This window comes from Mustelus asterias, chromosome 22, assembly GCF_964213995.1.
Source record: "Mustelus asterias chromosome 22, sMusAst1.hap1.1, whole genome shotgun sequence".
NCBI classification, from domain to species: Eukaryota; Metazoa; Chordata; class Chondrichthyes; order Carcharhiniformes; family Triakidae; genus Mustelus; species Mustelus asterias.
The window spans coordinates 16,377,304-16,398,502 of NC_135822.1; the positions used below are offsets into that span (position 1 = coordinate 16,377,304).

The 21,199-nt window shown below is 46.1% G+C and overlaps 1 protein-coding gene across 1 annotated transcript in view; it reads right to left on the minus strand.

The window, feature by feature from the left end:
* The window catches only part of LOC144509869 (calmodulin-binding transcription activator 1-like), a 1,175,789-nt gene that overhangs the window by 56,242 nt on the left and 1,098,348 nt on the right, over positions 1 to 21,199 (minus strand). Inside the window, exons 11-19 of the mRNA XM_078238794.1 lie at positions 14,117 to 14,250; positions 12,949 to 13,139; positions 11,375 to 11,453; positions 9,651 to 9,969; positions 8,810 to 8,815; positions 6,859 to 7,397; positions 5,406 to 5,593; positions 2,993 to 3,239; positions 1,692 to 1,763 (exon numbers count right to left, since the gene is read on the minus strand). Coding sequence (XP_078094920.1) covers positions 1,692 to 1,763; positions 2,993 to 3,239; positions 5,406 to 5,593; positions 6,859 to 7,397; positions 8,810 to 8,815; positions 9,651 to 9,969; positions 11,375 to 11,453; positions 12,949 to 13,139; positions 14,117 to 14,250 — 1,775 coding nt within the window. The remainder of the gene's footprint in view (positions 1 to 1,691; positions 1,764 to 2,992; positions 3,240 to 5,405; positions 5,594 to 6,858; positions 7,398 to 8,809; positions 8,816 to 9,650; positions 9,970 to 11,374; positions 11,454 to 12,948; positions 13,140 to 14,116; positions 14,251 to 21,199) is intronic.

Sequence of the window (21,199 nt, forward strand, 5' to 3'; positions counted from 1 at the left end):
AATTACTGAGGGCCAGATGGGTTAGCAAGTCGGAGACTCTTTATGTGATGTACAACAGTGCGTCAATAAAGGAGCGTCAATGTCACACCTTTTAGCCCCTCACGAAGAAAAATTAAAATCACTTCAAGCCAACCACCTCCCTTTAGAATCATAGAATCATACAGTGCAGAAGAGGCCCGTTGGCCCATCGAGTCTGCACTGGCGTGTGTTAAACACCTAACCTCCCACCTAATTCCATTTACCAGCACTTGGCCCATAGCCTGTGTTGCAAATGGTTTGATTTTCACTTTTATCAATGTGCTTTGGCTGATTTTTCTTCTGAATTTTCCTCTTTTGTTCCCAAAACTGTACACAAACTCTGAACGTGAGGCACGTTTCACTATCTGCTAAACAAACTTGTCACTCTTTCCTCACTCTATAGGCTATGTCGTCCCAAATTTAAGATCAGCCAGCCACTGTTACTGCTTAAGTCTTCTTCCAGTGTTTTCATAGAATAGAATCCCTACAGTGCAGAAGGAGGCCATTTGGCCCATCGAGCCTGCAACGACAACAATCTCACCCACGTCCCATCCCTGTAACCCCATGTATTTACCCTCCTAATCCCCCTGAGACTAATGTGCAATTTAGCGTGGCCAATCCACCTAACCCGCACATCTTTGGACTGTGGGAGGAAAATGGAGCGCCCAGAGGAAACCCACGCAGACATGGGGAGAACGTGCAAACTCCTCACAGACAGTCACCTGAGGCCGGAATTGAACCTGGATCCCTGGCACTGTGAGGCAGCAGCACTAACCACCGTGATATTGGGAAACAAAATGTTGTAAATTGAAGTCCAGCCAATTTCCAAACAGTACCTTGGTTCTAAACAAAGGGTTAATGTCTCAAAGCCAAGTATCAGATCTACCAGTGTTACCACAATCAGCAACTGTGGAAACTCTCAGCGCAACAGTTGGCATGTGTCCATCTGATTTGTTTTGGTAGGTTTCACTCATTCCCCCCACCAAGTTTCTCCCCATTACCCCCACACTCCTTTTATTATTCATTCGTGGGACATGGGCATCACTGGCTGGCCAGCATTTATTGCCCATCCCTAGTTGCTCTTGGAGGGAGTTGAGAATCAACCACATTGCTGTGGCTCTGGAGTCACATGTAGGCCAGACTGGGTAAGGACGGCAGATTTCCTTCCCTAAAGGGCATCAGCGAACCAGATGGGATTTTTTCTGACAATCAGTAATGGTTTCACAGTCATCAGCAGATTCTTAATTCCAGATTCTTTTTGTATTGAATTCAGTTTGCACCGTGGCGGGATTCGAACCCGGATCCCCAGAACATTGGCTGAGTTTCTGAATTAATAATACCACTAGGCCATCGCCTCCCCTGAAAGTGTTACTTGCTGATGTTGGATTTTATGGACATGCAGTGACCCAACACTATCTGAGTGGCCATGTGGCGAAGATAGACAGCGATTGTTGACAAGCTATTCCCCCTGTGAAGGGCATCGGGGCCAAGTCAGATCCTACCCAAGGGAGGTGGGGGATGGCGGACAGGGAACCCTGACCGATATTTCCTCTCCCACTAACTCAGTGACGCTAAGCCCCAGTACGGCTAACTGAGCACATACGGCTTGGTTGTCCTTGCTGCTTTGTGGGTGCCTCCTCCACAACATGCAAAGTGTCACTTTTCATTTTTACCTGTTTATATTTTCTATAGCAGCGCTGAATGACAGCAGCAGCCATTTCCTGTTGTTCCCTGAAAGGACGTCCCTAAAAAAAGGAAAACATGATATTACCAACTGCGACTCTTCACACTTCCTTTCAGAATCATAGACTGATACAGCAAAGAGGGAGGGAATTCAGCCCATCAGGCCTGTGCCAGCACTTTGGTAGAGCTACTCAATGAATCCCACACCCCTGCTCTTTCCCCATAGCCCTCTAATATGTTTCCCTTCACAAATGGATCTATCTCTCTTTTGGAAGTCAATGTTGAATCTGTTTCTACCACCATTTCACATAGAATCCCTACAGTGCAGAAAGAGGCCGTTTGGCCCATCGAGCCTTCATTGACTCTCCGAAGGAGCACCTCACCAAAGCCCATCTCCCCCAGATCACACCATCTCGCTGTGTAAAAAGATTTTGTTTCCACCTGTCACCTTTTGCCAATCACCTTAAATCTGTCCCCTCTGGTTACTGACTGTTGTGCCATTTTTGTATATCAAAACCCGTTCTTTATATTTTGGCAATCTTTCTACCCCCCTACCCCACCTTTTCCTGAAAGGGGTTCCACAGACATAGGATACCCTCCAGTATACCCACTTTTGTCTCCATTTGTGTCTCAACTGCAGCTTAAGCATGGATGGCATCGTAAAGTAGCCAATTCCTGTACCATGGCCAATGACAACACAGACGCACTTACCAATGCAGGTGACTAGGCAATGAGCATAAACAGCACAGACGGCTGATGTTACACACCTCAGCCCAAGAGGTGGTGACGCTACAGGAATGTTCCACAGAGCAACTGATCTCTTAAAACCCAGAGATTATTGTTGCAATGAAAGAAACACAAGGGCCAATTTAATCTCGGGAGGGTCCCACAAACTGCAATGTGATAATAGCTAGATAATCTGGAGAGATGTTTGTTTGAGAGGTCAATATTGGGTCAGGACACCAGAGAGAACGACCTTGTTCTTTTTAAAAATGGTGCGATGTGATTTTTTTTTAACGTCCAAAAGAGAAGGAAGACAGGGCCGATTTTAACACGACATCTAGAAGACAGCACCTCCAACAGTGCAGCACCCCTCAGTACAGGCACTGGGAGTGTTGGCCTGGACCAAGTGCTCAAGTACCTGCAGTGGGACTTGAACCCATGACCGACTGGCTCAAAGCGAGGGTGCTGCCTCCGAGCCACGGCTGAAAACAAGCTGACACATGGACACAGGACACATTTGTACGCTGCAACTCACATGCTGATCCTATGCGAGGACAGCGCCTCTAACCTTGTATTTCCGGAAGGCAGTTTGCACCAGCTTGGCAGCCTCGTACAGCTCTCTCTGCTCGTGGTCTGACAAGGTCAGCTGGGCAAATTCGTTCTCCATCTTTTCACTGGTCGACGCGCTCAGGAACTCGGACCAATCGGCTGCTGACGGGAGAGTGGGTTTCTCAAAATTAACCTCGCTGCTTGGTGACAAGGCGGGGCTTTGGCTTGCATTGGAGGGAGGAGTCAGGGGCTCACTGTACAAAGACCTAGAATACAAAAGGAGATGAGGGGGGGGGGGGGGGGGGGGGTTAGGTAAAGATGATCAGTAACATTGTGAGCACACAAACATAGAAACTAGAAGCAGGAGGAGGCCATTTGGCCCTTCGAGCCTGCTCCGCCATTCATTATGATCATGGCCGATCATCGAATTCAATATCCTGATCCCGCCTTCCCCCCCATATCCCTTGATCCCTTTAGCCCCAAGAGCGATATCTAATTTCTTCTTGAAATCGCACAATGTTTTGAACAAGGTATCTATCACCTAGCGACTGGTTTTCATCTAAATTGATAGCAGCACTTTGAGCAAGGAGCTGGTTCAACAACAACCTGCATTTATAAAGCACCTTTAACACAGTGAAACATCCCTTCACAGGGGTGTAATCAGACACAATTTGCGACCAAGCCATGTAAGGAGATTTTTGGTCAGATGAAAGTCTGGTCAAATCGGAAAGTTTGAAAGGAGCATCTTAAAATAGGAGAAAGAGACGGAGATGTTAAGGGAGGGAATTTCAGAGCTACCCCCCTTGACAGTTTGAAGGCACTGATGGGTGAAGGAAATTGGGGAGGCCGGAATTGGAGGGGTGCAGAGATTTTTGTGAGTTGTGGGGTTGGAAGAGATTACAAAGACAGGGAAGGCCAAGACTATAGAGGGATTTGAACGCAACTTTCAACTCAAGGTGTTGCTGAACTGGGAGCCAGTGTAGGCCAGTGGGCACAGAGGTGATGGCTCAATGGGACTTGGCGCAAATTCAGATATTGGCATCAGAATTTGGGAAAGTTTTTAAGTTTTAAAGTTTGTTTATTAGTGTCACAGGTAGGCTTACATTAACACTGCAATGACGTTACTGTGAAAATCCCCTAGTCGCCACACTCCAGTGCCTGTTCAGGTACACCGAGGGAGAATTTAGCACGGCCAATGCATCTAACCAGCACATCTTTGGACTGTGGGATGAAACCGGAGCTCCTGGAGGAAACCCACGCAGATACGGGGAGAACGTGCAGATTCCACACAGACAGTGACCCAAGTCGGGAATCGAACCCGAGTCCCTGGCGCTGTGAGGCAGCAGTGCTATCCACTGTGCCACCGTGCTGCCGGCTGAGGTTTATGGAGGTTGGAAGATGGGAAGCTGGCCAGGAGAACATTGGAATAGTCACGCAAGGAAATCATAAAACCACGGATGAAGGTTTCAGCTGCAGACGGGTTGTGGAAAAGAGAGAGACAGGCAATGTCACGGTGGTGGAAGTAGACAATGTTGATGATGGAGAGGAAGAAAATTGTTAAAAGCAGGACACCTTGAATATATTTGTAAATTAAGTACGCGTACTGATACCAAATGATTAGCTGAGCTGGCTCCTTCCTTTAACTGATGGGTGGAAGCTGTGGGGTAGTTAGAGATCTGGGTCAAAACTCTGATTTCCCCTTCCATAAGCCAGCAACACTGAAGACAACCGAAGTGACCTGACCATTGTCCCTACAGGGAGGACTGTGCTGCCCCATATTACAACAGTGACTATATTTCAAAAAAACGTCACTGATTGTAAAGCATGTTAGGATGTCCCGACAGTGTGAAAGGTACAATACAGACGCACATCTATTTTTCCTTGAGTGTTTTCTCCAAGTAATTGAGGCAAGTCACATCAGTGGTGTGCCAAACCGTAAATGAGTGGGGAGTGTCGTGAATGGTTGGACATTCAGCTTCTGACTGTTAACTCCTTAACAGTGCCATTGGTCCAACTTGACTCTTGTGAAGTGGGTGAAATATAGTTAACAAAGAATGACCCTGCAGCTAGGAACAGACTGGAGCTACACATTCCAAGCTCTCAACCTTCCTCTCTTGTTCCATCTAACTTCCAAGCACAGCGCTCCACATACTCTTCATTCTACCCCAGAAGTTCACTGCGTGGAAATCAATCCTCATCATCATTTTATCTCCAACTCGAATCTTATTTAGTCCCAGCGTCTTAAATCTGTGGAGCTCACTTCTCTCTGTCTCCTCTGCCTCCTACAGTCAAAAGCCTGAGCTTGACCAATCGCCTAATTATTGCCTCTTGAGTCATTCCTGTTTCCTCCCCTCCTTTGAATGTTTACTGATTTCTTGCGGAATTTCACCCAGGTTCATTCATAATAACGGAAGGTTTCCCAAGCTACTGACCGAAGCTGAGATAAGCTGGGTAAATGGTCCACATCTGCCAGGTAACTGGCCAACCAGGTCAAGGTGGTGTTCACACTGGGGATGTCCCCTCGCTCGGACAACGAAAATTCCATTGGGATGAAATTTTCCCGTTTGATCCTATCTGGTGTTGCTTCAATGATCTGTTCAGCCAAGGACATCATATTAGCCTGAGGAAGCAAATTAAATTTAATTATATTTTCCTTTGTTCTCCTAACACCATAGTATTAAAGTTTTAATGTTGGGCTTTGTAAGTTAAGATGAGCAAAGGGCATTGGCATCAGCAACTCAATTGTTGAAGAATCTTTCAGAATGTTCTTCTGGAAATCTGCCTTTCAAAAGTATTGCTGATCAGTGTTACATTTTATAATATCCTGCATCACGTGAGCTAATATCCACAAGAGAGAAATGGGCCACAAGCAAATGCAGTTATATAAACATCACAGAATAGCATGTAACCTTTATAGCATGTAACCTTGGGGAGGCAATGGCCTAGTGGTATTATTGCTAGATCATTAACCCAGAAACTCAGCGTATGTTCTGGGGACCCGGGTTCAAATCCTGCCACAGCAGACGATGGAATTTGAATTCAATACAAAAAAAAAATCTGGAATTAAGAATCTACTGATGACCATGAAACCATTGGTCGATTGTCAGAAAAACCCATCATTAATGTCCTTTAGGGAAGGAAATCCGCTGTCCTTACCTGGTCTGGCCTACATGTGGTTCCAGAGCCACATCAATGTGGTTGACTCTCAACTGCCCTCGGGCAACTAGGGATGGGCAATAAATGCCCCAGTGACGCCAATGTCCCACAAATTAATTTTTTTTTAAATGTGGTTGATTCTCAATTGCCCTCTGAAATGGCCTAGCAAGCCACTCAGTTCACCACCACCTTCTCAAGGGCAACTAGGGATGGATAAATGCTGGCCAGCCAGCAACGCCCGTGTCCCACGAATGAATAAAAAAAAACCTCGCACTCCATTTTCTCCCGAGGGTGCTGATTCATGCTGCGGTATGACTCCCTCAATTGAATGGCCATTCTTCACTTAGCACCCTCACAACAGGATTATCCACCAAGTCTGATCCTGTCATCCACACACACACGCACACTTTCCAGTGCGTGTTGCTGGGCGGGAGTTAGGGGTGGGAGTGTTGGCTGCCCTTACCTCCCTTCCTGGGCTCAGCCACTGAAGCTAGCACTCCAACAATTGCTGGCCCAGCTGCAATCAGGCAGCCTGGTTCAGACCAGTGCCTGCAACGGGGGCCTCTCCTGGTTCCAGCCCACTTGGCTCGGATATGGGGCTCCCGGTAAACACAGCAAGAGTCATATTTTCTTGGGAAAAGACGTGGGCAAAAAAAAATTAAAGAATAAATGGGATGATCATTTCTTATCCTGTGCGCAGTCGGAGGTTACTTATTCTGCGTCTCGTACCTGCAAGTCATCCATATGTTGGAGACACTCCTCTTTCTCCTTGTACGAAAGCAATTCTGCATCCACCATGTCCCTCTCTGATAACATCAGAACACTGATGTCCTGCTTCTGCTGCATCCTGTGAGCAATGGACCCAGCGCTGAGACCTGAGACCTTCCTTATCACCACAGGCTGCCCCGTCGTAGTCTGTGCTGCCACGCTGACGTAAATCTCCTTCTGGCTCCACTTTGGACTCGTCTGGTTCCCGACATTTCTGCATCCGGAGGCGAGGGGCAAAGGGAATTCTGAGGTATGTTGGGAAGATTCCCTGGGACTCTTCCTCTCCATTTTGGAATCAATTGCATCGGGGGGCGGTTGCTTGGGGCTGGAGCTCAGTTTGGCGGTGATCTTCTGCTCCAGGTTTAGTGGCGGCGGAGATGATTTGTCTTGCCTGGAGTGGAAGTGTTCTGTGTTTAGTTTGTGTTTCTTAGAAGCTGGGAGGTCCCTCTGGCTGTCATTTCCGTGGCACTGCAGGGATTCCGATCTCGGCCGTCTGAGATCTAATACAATAAAGAAGGCCCTGTGTTTATTCACCTCATACCATATCCTTCAGAGACATCTCAGAAACGCGTCACATAGAACTATAGAATCATACAGCACAGAGAAAAGCCACTCAGTCCATCATGGGGTGGCACGGTGGCACAGTGGTTAGCACTGCTACCTCACAGCGCCAGGGACCCGGGTTCGATTCCCAGTTTGGGTCACTGTTTGTGCGGAGTCTGCACGTTCTCCCCGTGTCTGTGTGGGTTTTTTTCCGGGTGCTCCGGTTTCCTCCCACAGTTTGAAAAACAAGCTGGTTAGGTGCATTGGCCATGCTAAATTCTCCCTCAGTGTACCCGAAAAGGTATCGGAGTGTGGCGATGAGGGGGTTTTCACAGTAACTTCATTGCAGTGTTAATGTAAACCTACTTGTGGCACTAATAAATAAACTTTACTTTGAAAGAGCTAGCCAACTAATTGTAGCTCCCTGCTCCTTCCTCATCTGCCAGGAAATGTTTTCCCTTTATGTATTTATCCAATTATTTTTTAAAAGTTAGGATTGAATCTGCTTCCACCGCCCTTTCATGAAGTGTATTTCAGGTGAAATAGTTTAAGAGCATTCCTGTTGCTATGGCTACATTCTGTACGGAATGTGGAATTATGAACTGAGGGAAAAGCTGGCCACAAAGGGAGAGGACGTCAATTATAACCAAAACTGAACTCTTGACAAATAGGACCCATAGGTCCACAAGAACTGGAGGGGTCATTCAGCTCCTCAAGCCCGTTCTGACATTAATGCCATTCTGGCTGATCCGAACCCAAAGCAGCTCCATGTGTGGCTTTCAAAGGTGGCTGCCTCACACGTGCCTCTTATAAATGTGTATTAACCAAACCCTAGCAACCCAGAGGTCAAATCCCACCATTAGAGTGCTTCATCAGCTTGGGATTAGTTGCTAGAATGCGGATTAAAGGCTCTGACTGCCTTCCATGCCTTTATCCAGGTGGCCTTCTATCATGTACCTCATGAGCCTACTAAGTAGGAATAAGATATTCACTGGAGGATGTCCATTGATGTTCATACAAGTGCTATCCCAAATTGAGATTCGGTTAGCCACAAAACAAGGACTGACTCTGGTATGTTAGAATCCCTACATGCAGAAGGAGGCCATTCATCCCATCGAGTCTGTACCGACTCTCTGACTGAGTATCTTACCCAAGCCCTCTACCCTGTCCTATCCTTGTAACCCCACACATTTACCATGGCTAATTCATCTAAACTACACATCTTGGGCCACTAAGGGGCAATTTAGCACGGTCAATCCACCGAACGTGCACATCTTTGGACTGTGGGAGGAAACCAGAGGAAACCCACACAGACATGGGGAGAACGTGCAGAATCTACACAGGCAGTCACCCAAGGTTGGAATAGAACCCGGGTCTCTGGCGCTGTGAAGCAGCGTGCTAACCACAGTGCCACCCATTGTCCTCATCTGTATGCCATTTGACCAAGTTGGGCAGATTGGGGAACATTCTCCATGCTCTGGGAGTGGGCCACATAGAGATCTGGTGCGGATCCAAAGAAAACAGCGAAAGTGCAGAAACTTGTCACAGGGCAGGCAGAAAGAGAGCGACAGACCAACTGCTCCCTCAGAAGCAGGAGGGTGATAGCCCAGGGATTGCAGAGAAAACAGAAGAGTTCATTTTGTCGTCACCAAAGGTTTCAATCTGGCTCAGCCTCGGGAAATGGACCTCTGCTTTCTGAGCTGGTTGTAAAGATTCGGAAATGTTCAAGTTGATCCCAATGGACATTGCACAACAGAAAAAAACTGTATATCATATTACTCAGAAAGATCGCAGGATGGTTAACGTTGGGGATAAAAATAATATATTGAGAGGCAGAAAGCACTCATGGAGGCACATTGCTAAGGCAGAATAGAGGGAACTTTATTCTGATTCTTACTTGTGCTGTAATCAGCCTAGCGTGTTTGATGGGCAGTGGAGAGGAAACTAATCTAATGCATGCTATAGCTTCGCTGGGTGTGTTTCATGGAATATGATGAATGGAGATTTGCTTTGTGTCTGATCTGGGTTGATCACACCTGGGGAGGTTTGCTGCTAACACAGGGTTCTTAAAATAGAACTGTTCCATTCCCTGGCACAACATCCAGACTTTAGCTCATATACAATTCACCGGGATAAAAAAAAAAGACAGAGGTCCACAAACACACAAAGCAGCGATTGCTAAATACACTGTCGAAATGAATAAAGTGCACCTGTGGGAGGAGATGTGCTGATGTTCCTCTGGGGCTCCTGACTGCTGTTACTGCCGCTGTTCCACTGTCCGATCCAGCCATCACTCCCTGACTTTGCAATGGGAGAGCAAACCATTCCAGGCGTTTGGGGAAGACCGGGGAGCTGTGACTCCTCTTCTCTCTGTAGCTCCTCCAGATACTCTGCCAACTTCACGTGCCCTCTTGAGCGGGCAATTGTCAGGGGCAAACGACCCAGTGAATCAGGGATGGAGAGAGCTCGGTGGTCCCACTTGTATAGAACAACAGCTGCTTCAGTGTGCCCCAATGCACAAGCCCACATCTGGTGAAAAAATAGAGGGACAATTATTTCATTATTTCACATCCTTCCCGGTGGACAAGTAAAAAATTAGAATTGGCTCTCAGTTGCAGCCGCACTTTCTCCAGTGTTGGCAAGTTGATGCGATCCTTCTCAGAGGACACAAAACATGTGATATAAATGCTAGTTTCTCCTTTCTTTAATGATCACTGACCCAACACAATGTGGAGACATTATCCAGAATTTTACTGCCTTGCCCACCCGGGGCTTGTAAAATCCCGACCGAGGCCAACGGAGAATGCCGTTCCGCAAGCCTCGCTCGCCTTGATTCTGGGGTGGGCAAGGCGGTCAAATTCCGGCCATTAGCTGCTTTTAAACAACGGGACAAATATTCTCATTCCACCTGCCAAGGAAATGGGAACGGGCGAGGGGCAGACCTTAGAATGGTTCATTGACCTCGGGCGTCCAGTATATGACTTTTATTGTAGCCTTCGTCTCCCTAATCACAGTGAACTATACACGTGGATCTGGCAGGTCGCCCCAAAGTCAGCAACTGCGAAGACCGTTTCTAGTTTCAGCTGATAGCTTTATACCGAGCAGCAACACAACTCCTGCCTGCTCTTCTAGGAGCTGGTGCTCTGATGTCAAGAGAACAATGACAACTTCCATTTATAGGTGGCCATTAACATGGTAAAACCATCTCTAGCTGCTTCACAAGAATGCAGTTGGATAAGATTTGACACCAAGTCATACAAGGAGATATTAGGACAGGTGCTTGGTCAAAGAGGGAGGTTTGAAGGAGAGTCATAAAGGAGGAGAGGGAGAGGCAAAGGTTTAGGGAGGGAATTGCGGGCTTTGGGATGAAGACAAGTGAAGACATGGTTGCCAATGGTGAGAGTGAAAGAAATCAAGTACAAGCAAGAGGCCAGAACTGGAGGAGTCGTGAGATCTCAAAGGCTGTCAGGCTTAGAGCAAGAGGTTACAGAAATAGGGAGGGGAGAGAACATGGAGGGATTTGAACACAGGGATGAGAATTTTAAGTTTGAATCTTGCTGGGGCAGAAACCCAATGTTGGCCAGCAACAGTGTGAATTCAATTGTAATCTTTTTCAAATAACTTTTCAAAATGTCAGTCATCAGAGCCTGTTCTGTACCGATTGAACAGCCACGGGGAACCCATAAAGCACTCTCCCACATACTTTCTAGTACGAAGTCTCACAACTTGGTTAAAGTCCAACAGGTTTATTTGGAATCATGTGCTTTCGGAGTGAGTCCTGATGAAGGAGCCAGCTCCGAAAGCTCGTGATCCCAAATAAACCTATTGGACTTTAACCTGGTGTGGTGAGACTTCTTGCTGTGCCCTCCCCAGTCTAACGCCGGCATCTCCACATCACGACATACTTTCTAAACAGAGGGGACATTTTACTTACCAGGGGCGTGCAGGAAAAATGGTCAACATTCAATGGATCCACCTCCAGTTCCAGATCAATACTATCTGCATGTTTTGCACTGTAAAAAAACAGACATAAGTTGTTAGTGGAGCACTTTCCATCGCGAGCCAGCGTACTGGCAATTTATCGGTGAGGGTGTGTGAAGGATTCACTCTAAAATATTCTTCCAGGACCTCTCATGCAGTGAGGGACACAGTATAAGAAGTCTCACAACACCAGGTTAAAATCCAACAAGTTTATTTGGTATCACGAGCTTTCGGAGTGTTGGTCCTTTATCAGGTGACTGGCAGTGAGGGACGTGAGATAAACCTGTTGTCAGATGGGCTACCCCACTTTCTTACCCCTAATCTCCTATCTCTCTCTCTGTCACATTCTCCCTTTGACTCTCACGTCAATGTGATTATTGTTTCTCCGAGCTTTGCTTTATTTCTCACACACACACTTTCTTCCTCTTCCCTCCATCCTCACTGCCCTTAAATCGGCCCTCTTCATTCTTTCCCATGGGCTCAAAAGGATGGAACTCCTCACCTCATTAGTCAGCTTTCCACTCACAAGCATCAGGGTTTTTCAAACCTGGTGTAACATGTGGGTATATCATTAGTATGCCAGCTTGGCTTTACACAGGCTTAGTGGATCAACCATCGAGTGAAGAAACATCCCACTTCACATTGCACTGAAAACCCTTGGTTTCCTTTCCTCAGGATTAAATAAATATAAAAGTTAAGATGCCAGAACTTTTTCTAATCAACCTTCCCGATATAAATACCTTTGTTGTACACAGACACCTGAGTACAGTAACAATCATAGAATCCCGACAGTGCAGAAGGGGGCCATTCGGCCCATCGCGCCTGCACTGACAACAGTCCCACCCAGGCCCTATCCCCGTAAACCCACGTATTTACCCTGCTAATCCTGTTTAGCTGCAAGTTCAATCCCATTGTGCAAAGTTCTTGATCTCAGTCGCGCAGCCGGGATGTTGGGGATATAACCAGGCAAATCTGCAACTCCTGCGACTGTATTCCAACAATGTTCCTGTCCAGAAAATTACTCCCTATTATATCTTCAAGCCAAGCCCCCACTCGGAGTAGCTGTCCAAGAAAATAACAAAATAAAATGGGGCGGCACGGTGATTAGCATTGCTGCTTCACAGCACCAGGGACCTGGGTTCAATTCTGGCCTCTGTGTGGAGTTTGCACGTTCTCCTCGTGGCTGCGTGGGTTTCCTCCGGGTGCTCCAGTTTCCTCCCACAGCCCAAAGATGTGCGGGTTAGGTGGATTGGCCATGCTAAATTGGCCTTAGTGTAAGGGGAACTAATAGGGTAAATATGTGGGGTTACGGGGATAGGACCTGGGTGGGATTGTGGTTGGTGCAGGCCCGATGGGCTGAATGGCCTTCTTCTGCACTGTAGGGATTCTATGATCTATGAAAACAAAACAGTAATGATACAGCAATAGACCACACCTCATCCACTTGGTTTTAATCACTGTTACCCTTGCTGACTGTGGAAGCACATGTACCCCTCACCTCATCATTGGAGCCTGCTTGTTGCTTACCGCCATTTGATGAGTGTCTGGATCAGTGTGGCGTAGCCCTGGGCAGCTGCCAGGTGCAGGAGGGTCATTCCTCGGAAGGTCTTGGAGTGGATGAGGTGTTTGGATTTGACCCAGCAGGCACGGCTCATCATCTTCTCACACACCAGCACCACGCGGTTCTCGAAGGAGCAGCTGGCTACCCTGGATGCACACTGCATATTGGGGTGAGGAACACACACTGAGGTCAGTCTTCTCACATAACACTATGTTCAGCTCAGAGGGACAACAACAACAACTATAGCAATCATACAACACTGTTGGCGGGACTGGAAGATCCCATCAGCGGGAATGGCTAGAAAAGTCAGGCCACTGTCTTTCAAACGAGACATAAAAAGGAGGCCCAGTCCCCGAATGTAAAAGATCCCATGAAGCTATTAAGAAGAACAGTAGGGGCACTCTCAATGCATCATGACCATCATTTATCCTCAACTTACAGCTAAAAACAGATTATCTGTTCATTATTGCACTGTCAGGTGAGGGAGCTTGCTGTGCACAAATTGGTTGCCACATTTCCTACACTGCAACTCTGTTTCAAAAGTACTTAATTGGCTGTAAAGCCAACAGCCAATTTGGGGACGGCACGGTGGCACAGTGGTTAGCACTGCTGCCTCACACCGCCAGGGACCCAGGTTAAATTCACTGTCTGTGTGGAGTTTGCACTTTCTCCCCGTGTCTGTATGGGTTTCCTCCGGGTGCTACGGTTCCCTCCCATAGTCCAAAGATGTACGGGTTAGGTTGATTGGCCATGATAAATTGACTCTAGTGTCAGGGAGATAAGCAGGGTAAATGAGGGTTATGGGGATAGGGCCTGGGTGGGGTTGTGGTTGGTGCAGACTCAATGGGCCGAATGGCCTCCTTTTGTACTGTAGGGATTCTATGATCTCACTCTGAGATAGCCTAAAGTTGTGAAAGGCGCTATATAAATAGAAGTTATTTCATTTTTCTGTAAGTCTCAAATCGTATCCCCTTTCCTTTTACACGTACTATCTGACATGTACTCTCTTAGTCACCTCCACTCATTTCATGCTCATTGTGCGTGCAAATCAAATGTTTAGACAGCCACGGCAGGCGATCACCCAAACATGTGTCCGTTGCTTTTGGATCTCAAAGATCTCACGGTGTGCCGTACCTGCGCCTGGCTGTTGCCACCCCCTCCTCCGTTACCCCCTCCAGTCTGCTGGTGGTGCTGGTGAGATCCCATCTCCGACATCCGCCTTTCCATTTGTTCCAGGCGCTCCAAGATGGACATCCTGAACTGGTTGTCTGGAAAAGAACAAGAGCAAGCTTGGGTCAGCACATCAAAAAACCAAATCACAGTGGTTCAGTAAAACCACCCCTGGAGAAATCAAAGCCTCGGCTTTGTTGGTGAGTAACATAAACACTGGATAAAAGCAAATTACTGCGGATGCTGGAATCTGAGACCATGAGAGAAAATGCTGGAAAATCTCAGCAGGCCTGGCAGCATCTGTAAGGAGAGAAAAGAGTTGACGTTTCGAGTCCAAATGACCCTCTGTCAAAACACTGGATTGCCTTTGGGGAGGGTATGGTGTCCAGGTGGTTATGTTAACTGGGTTCGTCATCCAGAAGCCCGGATGTGAATTAAACCCTGCCATGTAAGTCTGAATTTGAATTCAGTTAATTGAATAAATCTGGAATTGAAAGCTAGCACTGACCCTGAAGCTGTCACATTGTCATAAAAGTCCATCTGGTTAGAACATGGACCAATACGGCACAGGAACAGGCCCTTCGGCCCACAATGTTGTGCCGAACATGACACCAAATTAAACTAACCCCTCTGTCTGCCCTTGGTCCATATCCCTCTATTCCTTACATATTCATGCGCTAATCTAAAACCCCCTATTGTATCTGCCTGCACCACCAACCTGGCAGTGCATTCCAGACACCACCACCACTCTGTGTAAAAAAACTTGCCCCTCACATCTCCTTTGAACTTTCCCCCTCTCACCTTAAGTGCGTGCCCCCTTGTATTAAACATTTCAACTCTGGGAAAAAGATTCCGACTGTCATCTCTATCATGCCTCTCATAATTTTATAGACTTCTATCAGGTTTCCCCTCAGCCCCTGCCACTCCAGAGAAAACAACTGTAGTTTGTCCAGCCTCTCCTGATAGCTCATTCCCTCTAATCAAGGCAGCATCCTGGTAACCCTCTTCTGCACCCTCTCTAAAGCCTCCACGTCCTTCCTGTAACGTGGCGACCAGAAGGTTTTATAAAGCTGCAACATGACATCCTGACTCTTGTACTCAACACAATAAAGCATTGTATTCAATAAAGCATTCAAATTAAATCAAAAGAAAACACAATTTATTTGAACGCCCCATGACCTTCTCACAGATTGTTTGCAGAAGAGTCTGGGAGATTAACCATTAATAACTTCATTCTCTTGTTTCTTTCCTATCTTCACTCATGCCCTCTCTGAGCTCATCTTGTTCAGGTCACCCACTTCCAGCTCCCTTAATCCTATTCCCATGAAGCCACTGACCACTCAACTTCCCCCTTCGGTCATTAACTGACATTGTAAATGTTCCTCTCTCTTCAGGTCTTTCCCTCTATGTAAGTGATAAGTTCATTTGTTTGTTGGCAAACTCCTCCAAAGTCCTCCAAATAAGAACGTACAGGGTAAATGGTAGGACTCTGAAGAGTGCAGTTGAACAGAGGGATCTGGGAATACAGGTACAGAATTCCCTAAAAGTGACGTCACAGGTGGATAGGGTCGTAAAGAGTGCCTTTGGTACATTGGCCTTTATAAATCGGAGTATCGAGTATAAAAGTTGGAGTGTTATGGTAAGGTTATATAAGGCATTGGTGAGGCCGAATTTGGAGTATTGTGTACAGTTTTGGTCACCTAGTTACAGGAAGGATGTAAATAAGATTGAAAGAGTGCAGAGAAGGTTCACAAGGATGTTGCCGGGACTTGAGAAGCTGAGTTACAGAGAGAGATTGAATAGGTTGGGACTTTATTCCCTGGAGCGTAGAAGATTGAGGGGAGATTTGATAGAGGTGTATAAGATTTTGATGGGTATAGATAGAGTGAATGCAAGCAGGCTTTTTCCGCTGAGGCTTGGGGAGAAAAAAACCAGAGGGCATGGGTTAAGGGTGAAAGGAGAAAAGTTTAAAGGGAATATTAGGGGGGGCTTCTTCACGCAGAGAGTGGTGGGAGTGTGGAATGAGCTGCCGGATAAAGTGGTAAATGCGGGGTCACTTTTAACATTTAAGAAAAACTTGGACGGGTTCATGGATGAGAGGGGTGTGGAGGGATATGGTCCAAGTGCAGGTCAGTGGGACTAGGCATAAAATGGTTCGGCACAGACAAGAAGGGCCAAAAGGCCTGTTTCTGAGCTGTAATTTTCTATGGTTCTAAGTCCTTGGGCCAACCTCAAGCAAACTTGGTGGGATGATACCTTGGACCAAGGGGCATGTCATAGGGGAGTTGACATCTAATCACTCCCACCAGGAGGGCTTTGGTCCGAGCAGGGGATCTTGTGGCCCTGCCTACAATGTTCCCTGCTGACACTGTAACTCAGACATGCCACACTTTAACCAGCATTCACTATACATTCCAAGAAAGAATGCGATGAATTTACATAATAAATTCCTGACTTTTGTTCTATTTTATTTGTTTCAGACAAGTTGACAATACATTTTATTCCTTGACAAGGGGAAGGGACAGGCAGCACGTAGAGCCGGGGAAGAGAAAGTGGCGAGAGGAAAAAAAGCTGACAGGAAGCAATAGGCAGCAGTTAGAGAAGGGAAAGATAAAGAGGCTAGAGCAAGAAGGCAAGGAGTTGATTTTGATTTGATTTATTATTGTCACATGTATCAGCATACAGTGAAAAGTATTGTTTCTTGCACGCTTTACAGCCAAAGCATACCGTTCATAGAGAAGGAAACGAGAGAGTACAGAATGTAGTGCTACAGTCATAGCTAGGGTGTAGACAAAGATCAACTTAATGCAACATAAGTCCATTCAAAGGTCTGATGGCAGCAGGAAAGAAGCTGACAGAGATAGAGTGACAAGATGCAAGGAGAACCAGAGCTACAATAAAAGACCAAGACCCTTTTAGGAAGCTTTCACCTACGATCCTCATCATAATTATGAGTCAGACCCAGAATCTGATATTACCAGTAGATCAAATACATGTGAATATCACTTGCAAGAATGTGGGATTGAAGGAGCCACCTTCAATGTGTTGCACTAGTGGTAAAGGAGGATTGCCACCCCTGAGTGAATCATCAGATCCATTGAATGTTCTTTTATGGGAACAACAATGAAATCAAACACTTCTTGAAGATGTAACAGCTGAGTAGGAGCACCAAGAAATCTCTTTATTTTCTCTCAAGAAGGAAGAACTTCTAACGTGGCCCATCACGAAATATTTAATGTTTCAACAAACACTGAAAATGCAGAGAGCGATACTGAAAATGTAGAGAGTGATCCTACAGATGTTGCCTTTGACACTGACGATGAAATATCAAACGCTGAGGAAATAGGTGTGAATGTAGATTTTGACCCTGGGGATTTTGAGAGTGACACTGAGGATGGGGAGGATGATTACAAGAAATCATCCAGTGGAAACCGTAAATCTAAATAAACGAGACTCAAGCCAAATAAAGTAAAGCCAATGAAAATAAGTTCATTGTGAGAAGAAATATTTTTTGTCAGATAATATTTCTGAGTGGAATATTTTTGGGTGAACTTAAGAAGTTGTGGTTCATATTTGTGGGATTAAAGTTAATTAAAAAGAGGTAATTGAGTGAATTGTTGAATTAAATCAATTGGATTTAAGAAATGCTTCAAATACATTGCTTAACAGAAACATTTTTATGGTTTGATTTTCAGCTTTAATACTGATCTCATTCAGTCCATACACCCAGAGGGTAAATATCTCAACTTATTACTTCCGAAGAACATTTTCTTTATCTTATTTTTCAATCCTATTTTTAACTCTCACCCCTTTATTTCTTGGATGCAGTATGAGTGGCCGGGCTTGTATCAAGTTGCTGGTGACGTTAATTCCTGGAGACTAAAGGACAATCCTGGAGGAGTTGGCAACACTACCACCAGCTGAGTGGAAAGCTTATACCTCAGTGTCTGGATTCAGGAACCAACTGGGGTCACTTAGAGAGGGGGTGGATCAGCCTGCTTTCCAGAACTGAAGCTCAGCAAGGAATCTTTGAGAGAGGAGGGGGAAGAAAACAGGATGGAAAATCAAACATCCGGATAAAAACACAACAGCTTCTGTTTCGAAAGCAAGTTGTCAATAGTGACATGTTTTTTTAAAACCTTCTTTGAGGGTCAAAATCCAGACAAGAACAATGGATAATTCCTGCTCAGCCCCATTTCCCTCTCCTACTGCGGGGACAGCATCGGATGGGACTCCACCCACCAATTGTTGGTAAACACTGCAGCGTTGCTGCCTGCAGCATGTCCAGACTGCAGTGGATACTGTGGGGAGGGGGGAGGCACATTAGAGGCCAGCTTAAGAGTGAGATGCATCCATAAATTAACCCATTGGCTCCCACACATTACTTGTCTGCTACCATGAGTTGCACCCCTGTGAATTCAACTTCCAACCCTCCAGGATTGCCCAGGAATCTCCAGGAACTAAAGATTAATATCCAGTTCTCTGCTGTGAAAATCCAGGGAGGAAAAAAAATCATGGGGGTAGATAAGGAAAATCTTTCTGTTTCATTTTCTTTGGAGCTATTATTAGGTTTCTTGGAAATGGAAAGAACAAAAGGCTCTTTGACTGAGAGTCAAGAATCACAGATGATCTGCTGCATCTGTGTTACAACAGATGAATGTGACTGCTGTCCGGTTGGTGCGTGATGAATCATGAGGCTGGATGTATCAGGTGACCAATGTTAGTAGTGGGGGAGTGAAAAGCAGGATGGAAGCAGGTCATGTGATGAAACCGCCATGAATACATCCAACTAGAATTGGCAACTCTTCTATGAAGCGATTTGTTCTTTGAAGAAGTGGACATTATGGTACTCGCTCAAACTTGAGTCAGCTTTTTACTCCAACTGACAATATGGGGACAGAAGTAGGCCATTTAGCCCCTTAGAAGATCACAGAATAGATCATAGAATTAAGATCATAGAATCCCAACGGTGCAGGAGGAGGTCATTCAGCCCTTCGACCCTGGGCCGACAACAATCCCACCCAGGCCCTATCCTCCTAACTCCACATATTTACCCTGCTACTCCCCCTGACACTAAGGGGCAATTTTGCATGGCCAATCCACCTAACCCACACATCCTTGGAGTGTGGGAGGAAACCTAAGCACCCGGAGGAAACTCACGCAGATATGGGGAGAACGTCCATTCCACCATTCATGACTGGATCTGTGATTTAAATCTGTCCACCCATCTTTTCCCCACTTTCTTTAATACCTTTGGTTTACAAAAATCCATTAGTCTCAGATTTAAAATTAACAATTGACCGAGCATCAGCTCTGAAGAGTTCCACATCGCACATAACTTAATTCCTGACAGGCCTGGTTTTAGTTTTCAGGCTGTGCCCACAAGTCCTGAACTCCCATCCAGTGGAAATACAGTGCGGCCCCGTTATAACGCGGTTGTTGGGGTCCATAAAAGCGGGGTCGCAAAAAAAGCGCTAAATTTGCCAATTATTAGCGGAAAAAAAAGGGTCCAATTACACCATCGCGTTATATCCGAATTCACATTAAATCGGGGTTCCACTGTAGTTTCCTTCTAACTATCCAATCAGCATCCCTGGGTTTAGAGCTTTGGATCTCCTCCAGCAGCTGAGAATTAACAAAAGAGCAATGCCCTTAAAATCCAGAGCTTGTGACGGACAGGCCCGGCCAAATAGGCTTCTCCCATTCCTCAAAGTGATTAAGGGGAGGCAATGGCCAAGTGGTATTATCGCTAGACTATTAATCCAGAATATCAGCTAATGTTCTGGAGACCCGAGTTCGAATCCCGCCATGGCAGATGGTGAAATTTGAATTCAATAAAAAATATCTGGAATTAAGAATCTACTGATGACCATTGTTGATTGTCGGAAAAACCCATCTGGTTCACTAATGCCCTTTAGGGAAGGAAATCTGCCGTCCTTACCTGGTTTGGCCAACATGTGACTCCAGAACCACAGCAATGTGGTTGCCTCTCAACTGCCCAAGGGTAGCTAGGGATGGGCAATAATTGCTGGCCAGCCAGCGATTAATGTCCCATTAATGAATTTTTAAAAACTGCCCAAGAATTGGGAGTTTATCAGCTGTCTGAGAGTATGCCAATCCATCATTTGTCTCTCATGAAAGTAGTTAGTGAATTGAAGGGCAAATTCTGTGAGGCTGCCTTCCTGCTTGTTAACGGTGCTGCTTTGCTGAATTTGTCCTTTAAACCTTTAGCCTGTTGTTCTTCCCTTGTTTGTAAGTACAAAGAACAAAGAAAGTACAGCACAGGAACAGGCCCTTCGGCCCTCCATGCCTGTGCCGATCATGATGCCCTAACTAAACTAAAAACAAAACCTTCTGCCCTTACTCGGTCCGTATCCCTCTATTTCCTCCCTGTTCATGTACCCATCCAGATGCCTCTTAAATGTTGCTAATGTGCCTGCTCCCACCACCTCCTTTGGCAGTGCGTTCCAGGCACCCACCACTCTCTGCATGAAAACCTCCCTCCTGCATATCTCCCTTAAACTTTCCCCCTCTCATCTTGAACCTGTGCCCCCTTGTAACTGACACTTCCACCCTGGGGAAAAAGCCTCTGACTATCCACCCTGTCTATGCCTCTCATAATTTTGTAGACCTCTATCAGGTCTCCCTTCAGCCTCTGTCTTTCCAGTGAAATCAATCCCAGTTTATTGAACCTCTCCACATATCCAACACCCTCGAGATCAGGCAACATCCTGGTGAACCTTCTTTGCATTGTCTCCAAAGCTTCCACGCCTTCTGGTAGTGTGGGTGACCAGAACTGCACACAATACTCCAAATGCGACCCAACCAAGGTTTTATGTAGCTGCAACATGATTTCCGAACTCTTGTACCCCATGCCCCGGCTGGTGAAGGCAAGCATGCCATATGTCTTCTTAATCACCTTGGCCACCTGTGTTGCCACTTTTAGGGAAATGTGGACCTGCACACCCAGATCCCTCTGGATGTCAATGTTTTTGAGGCGACATTCCAACTCGTTCATGCTATTCCTTTAGAAAGAGCTTGACTAGG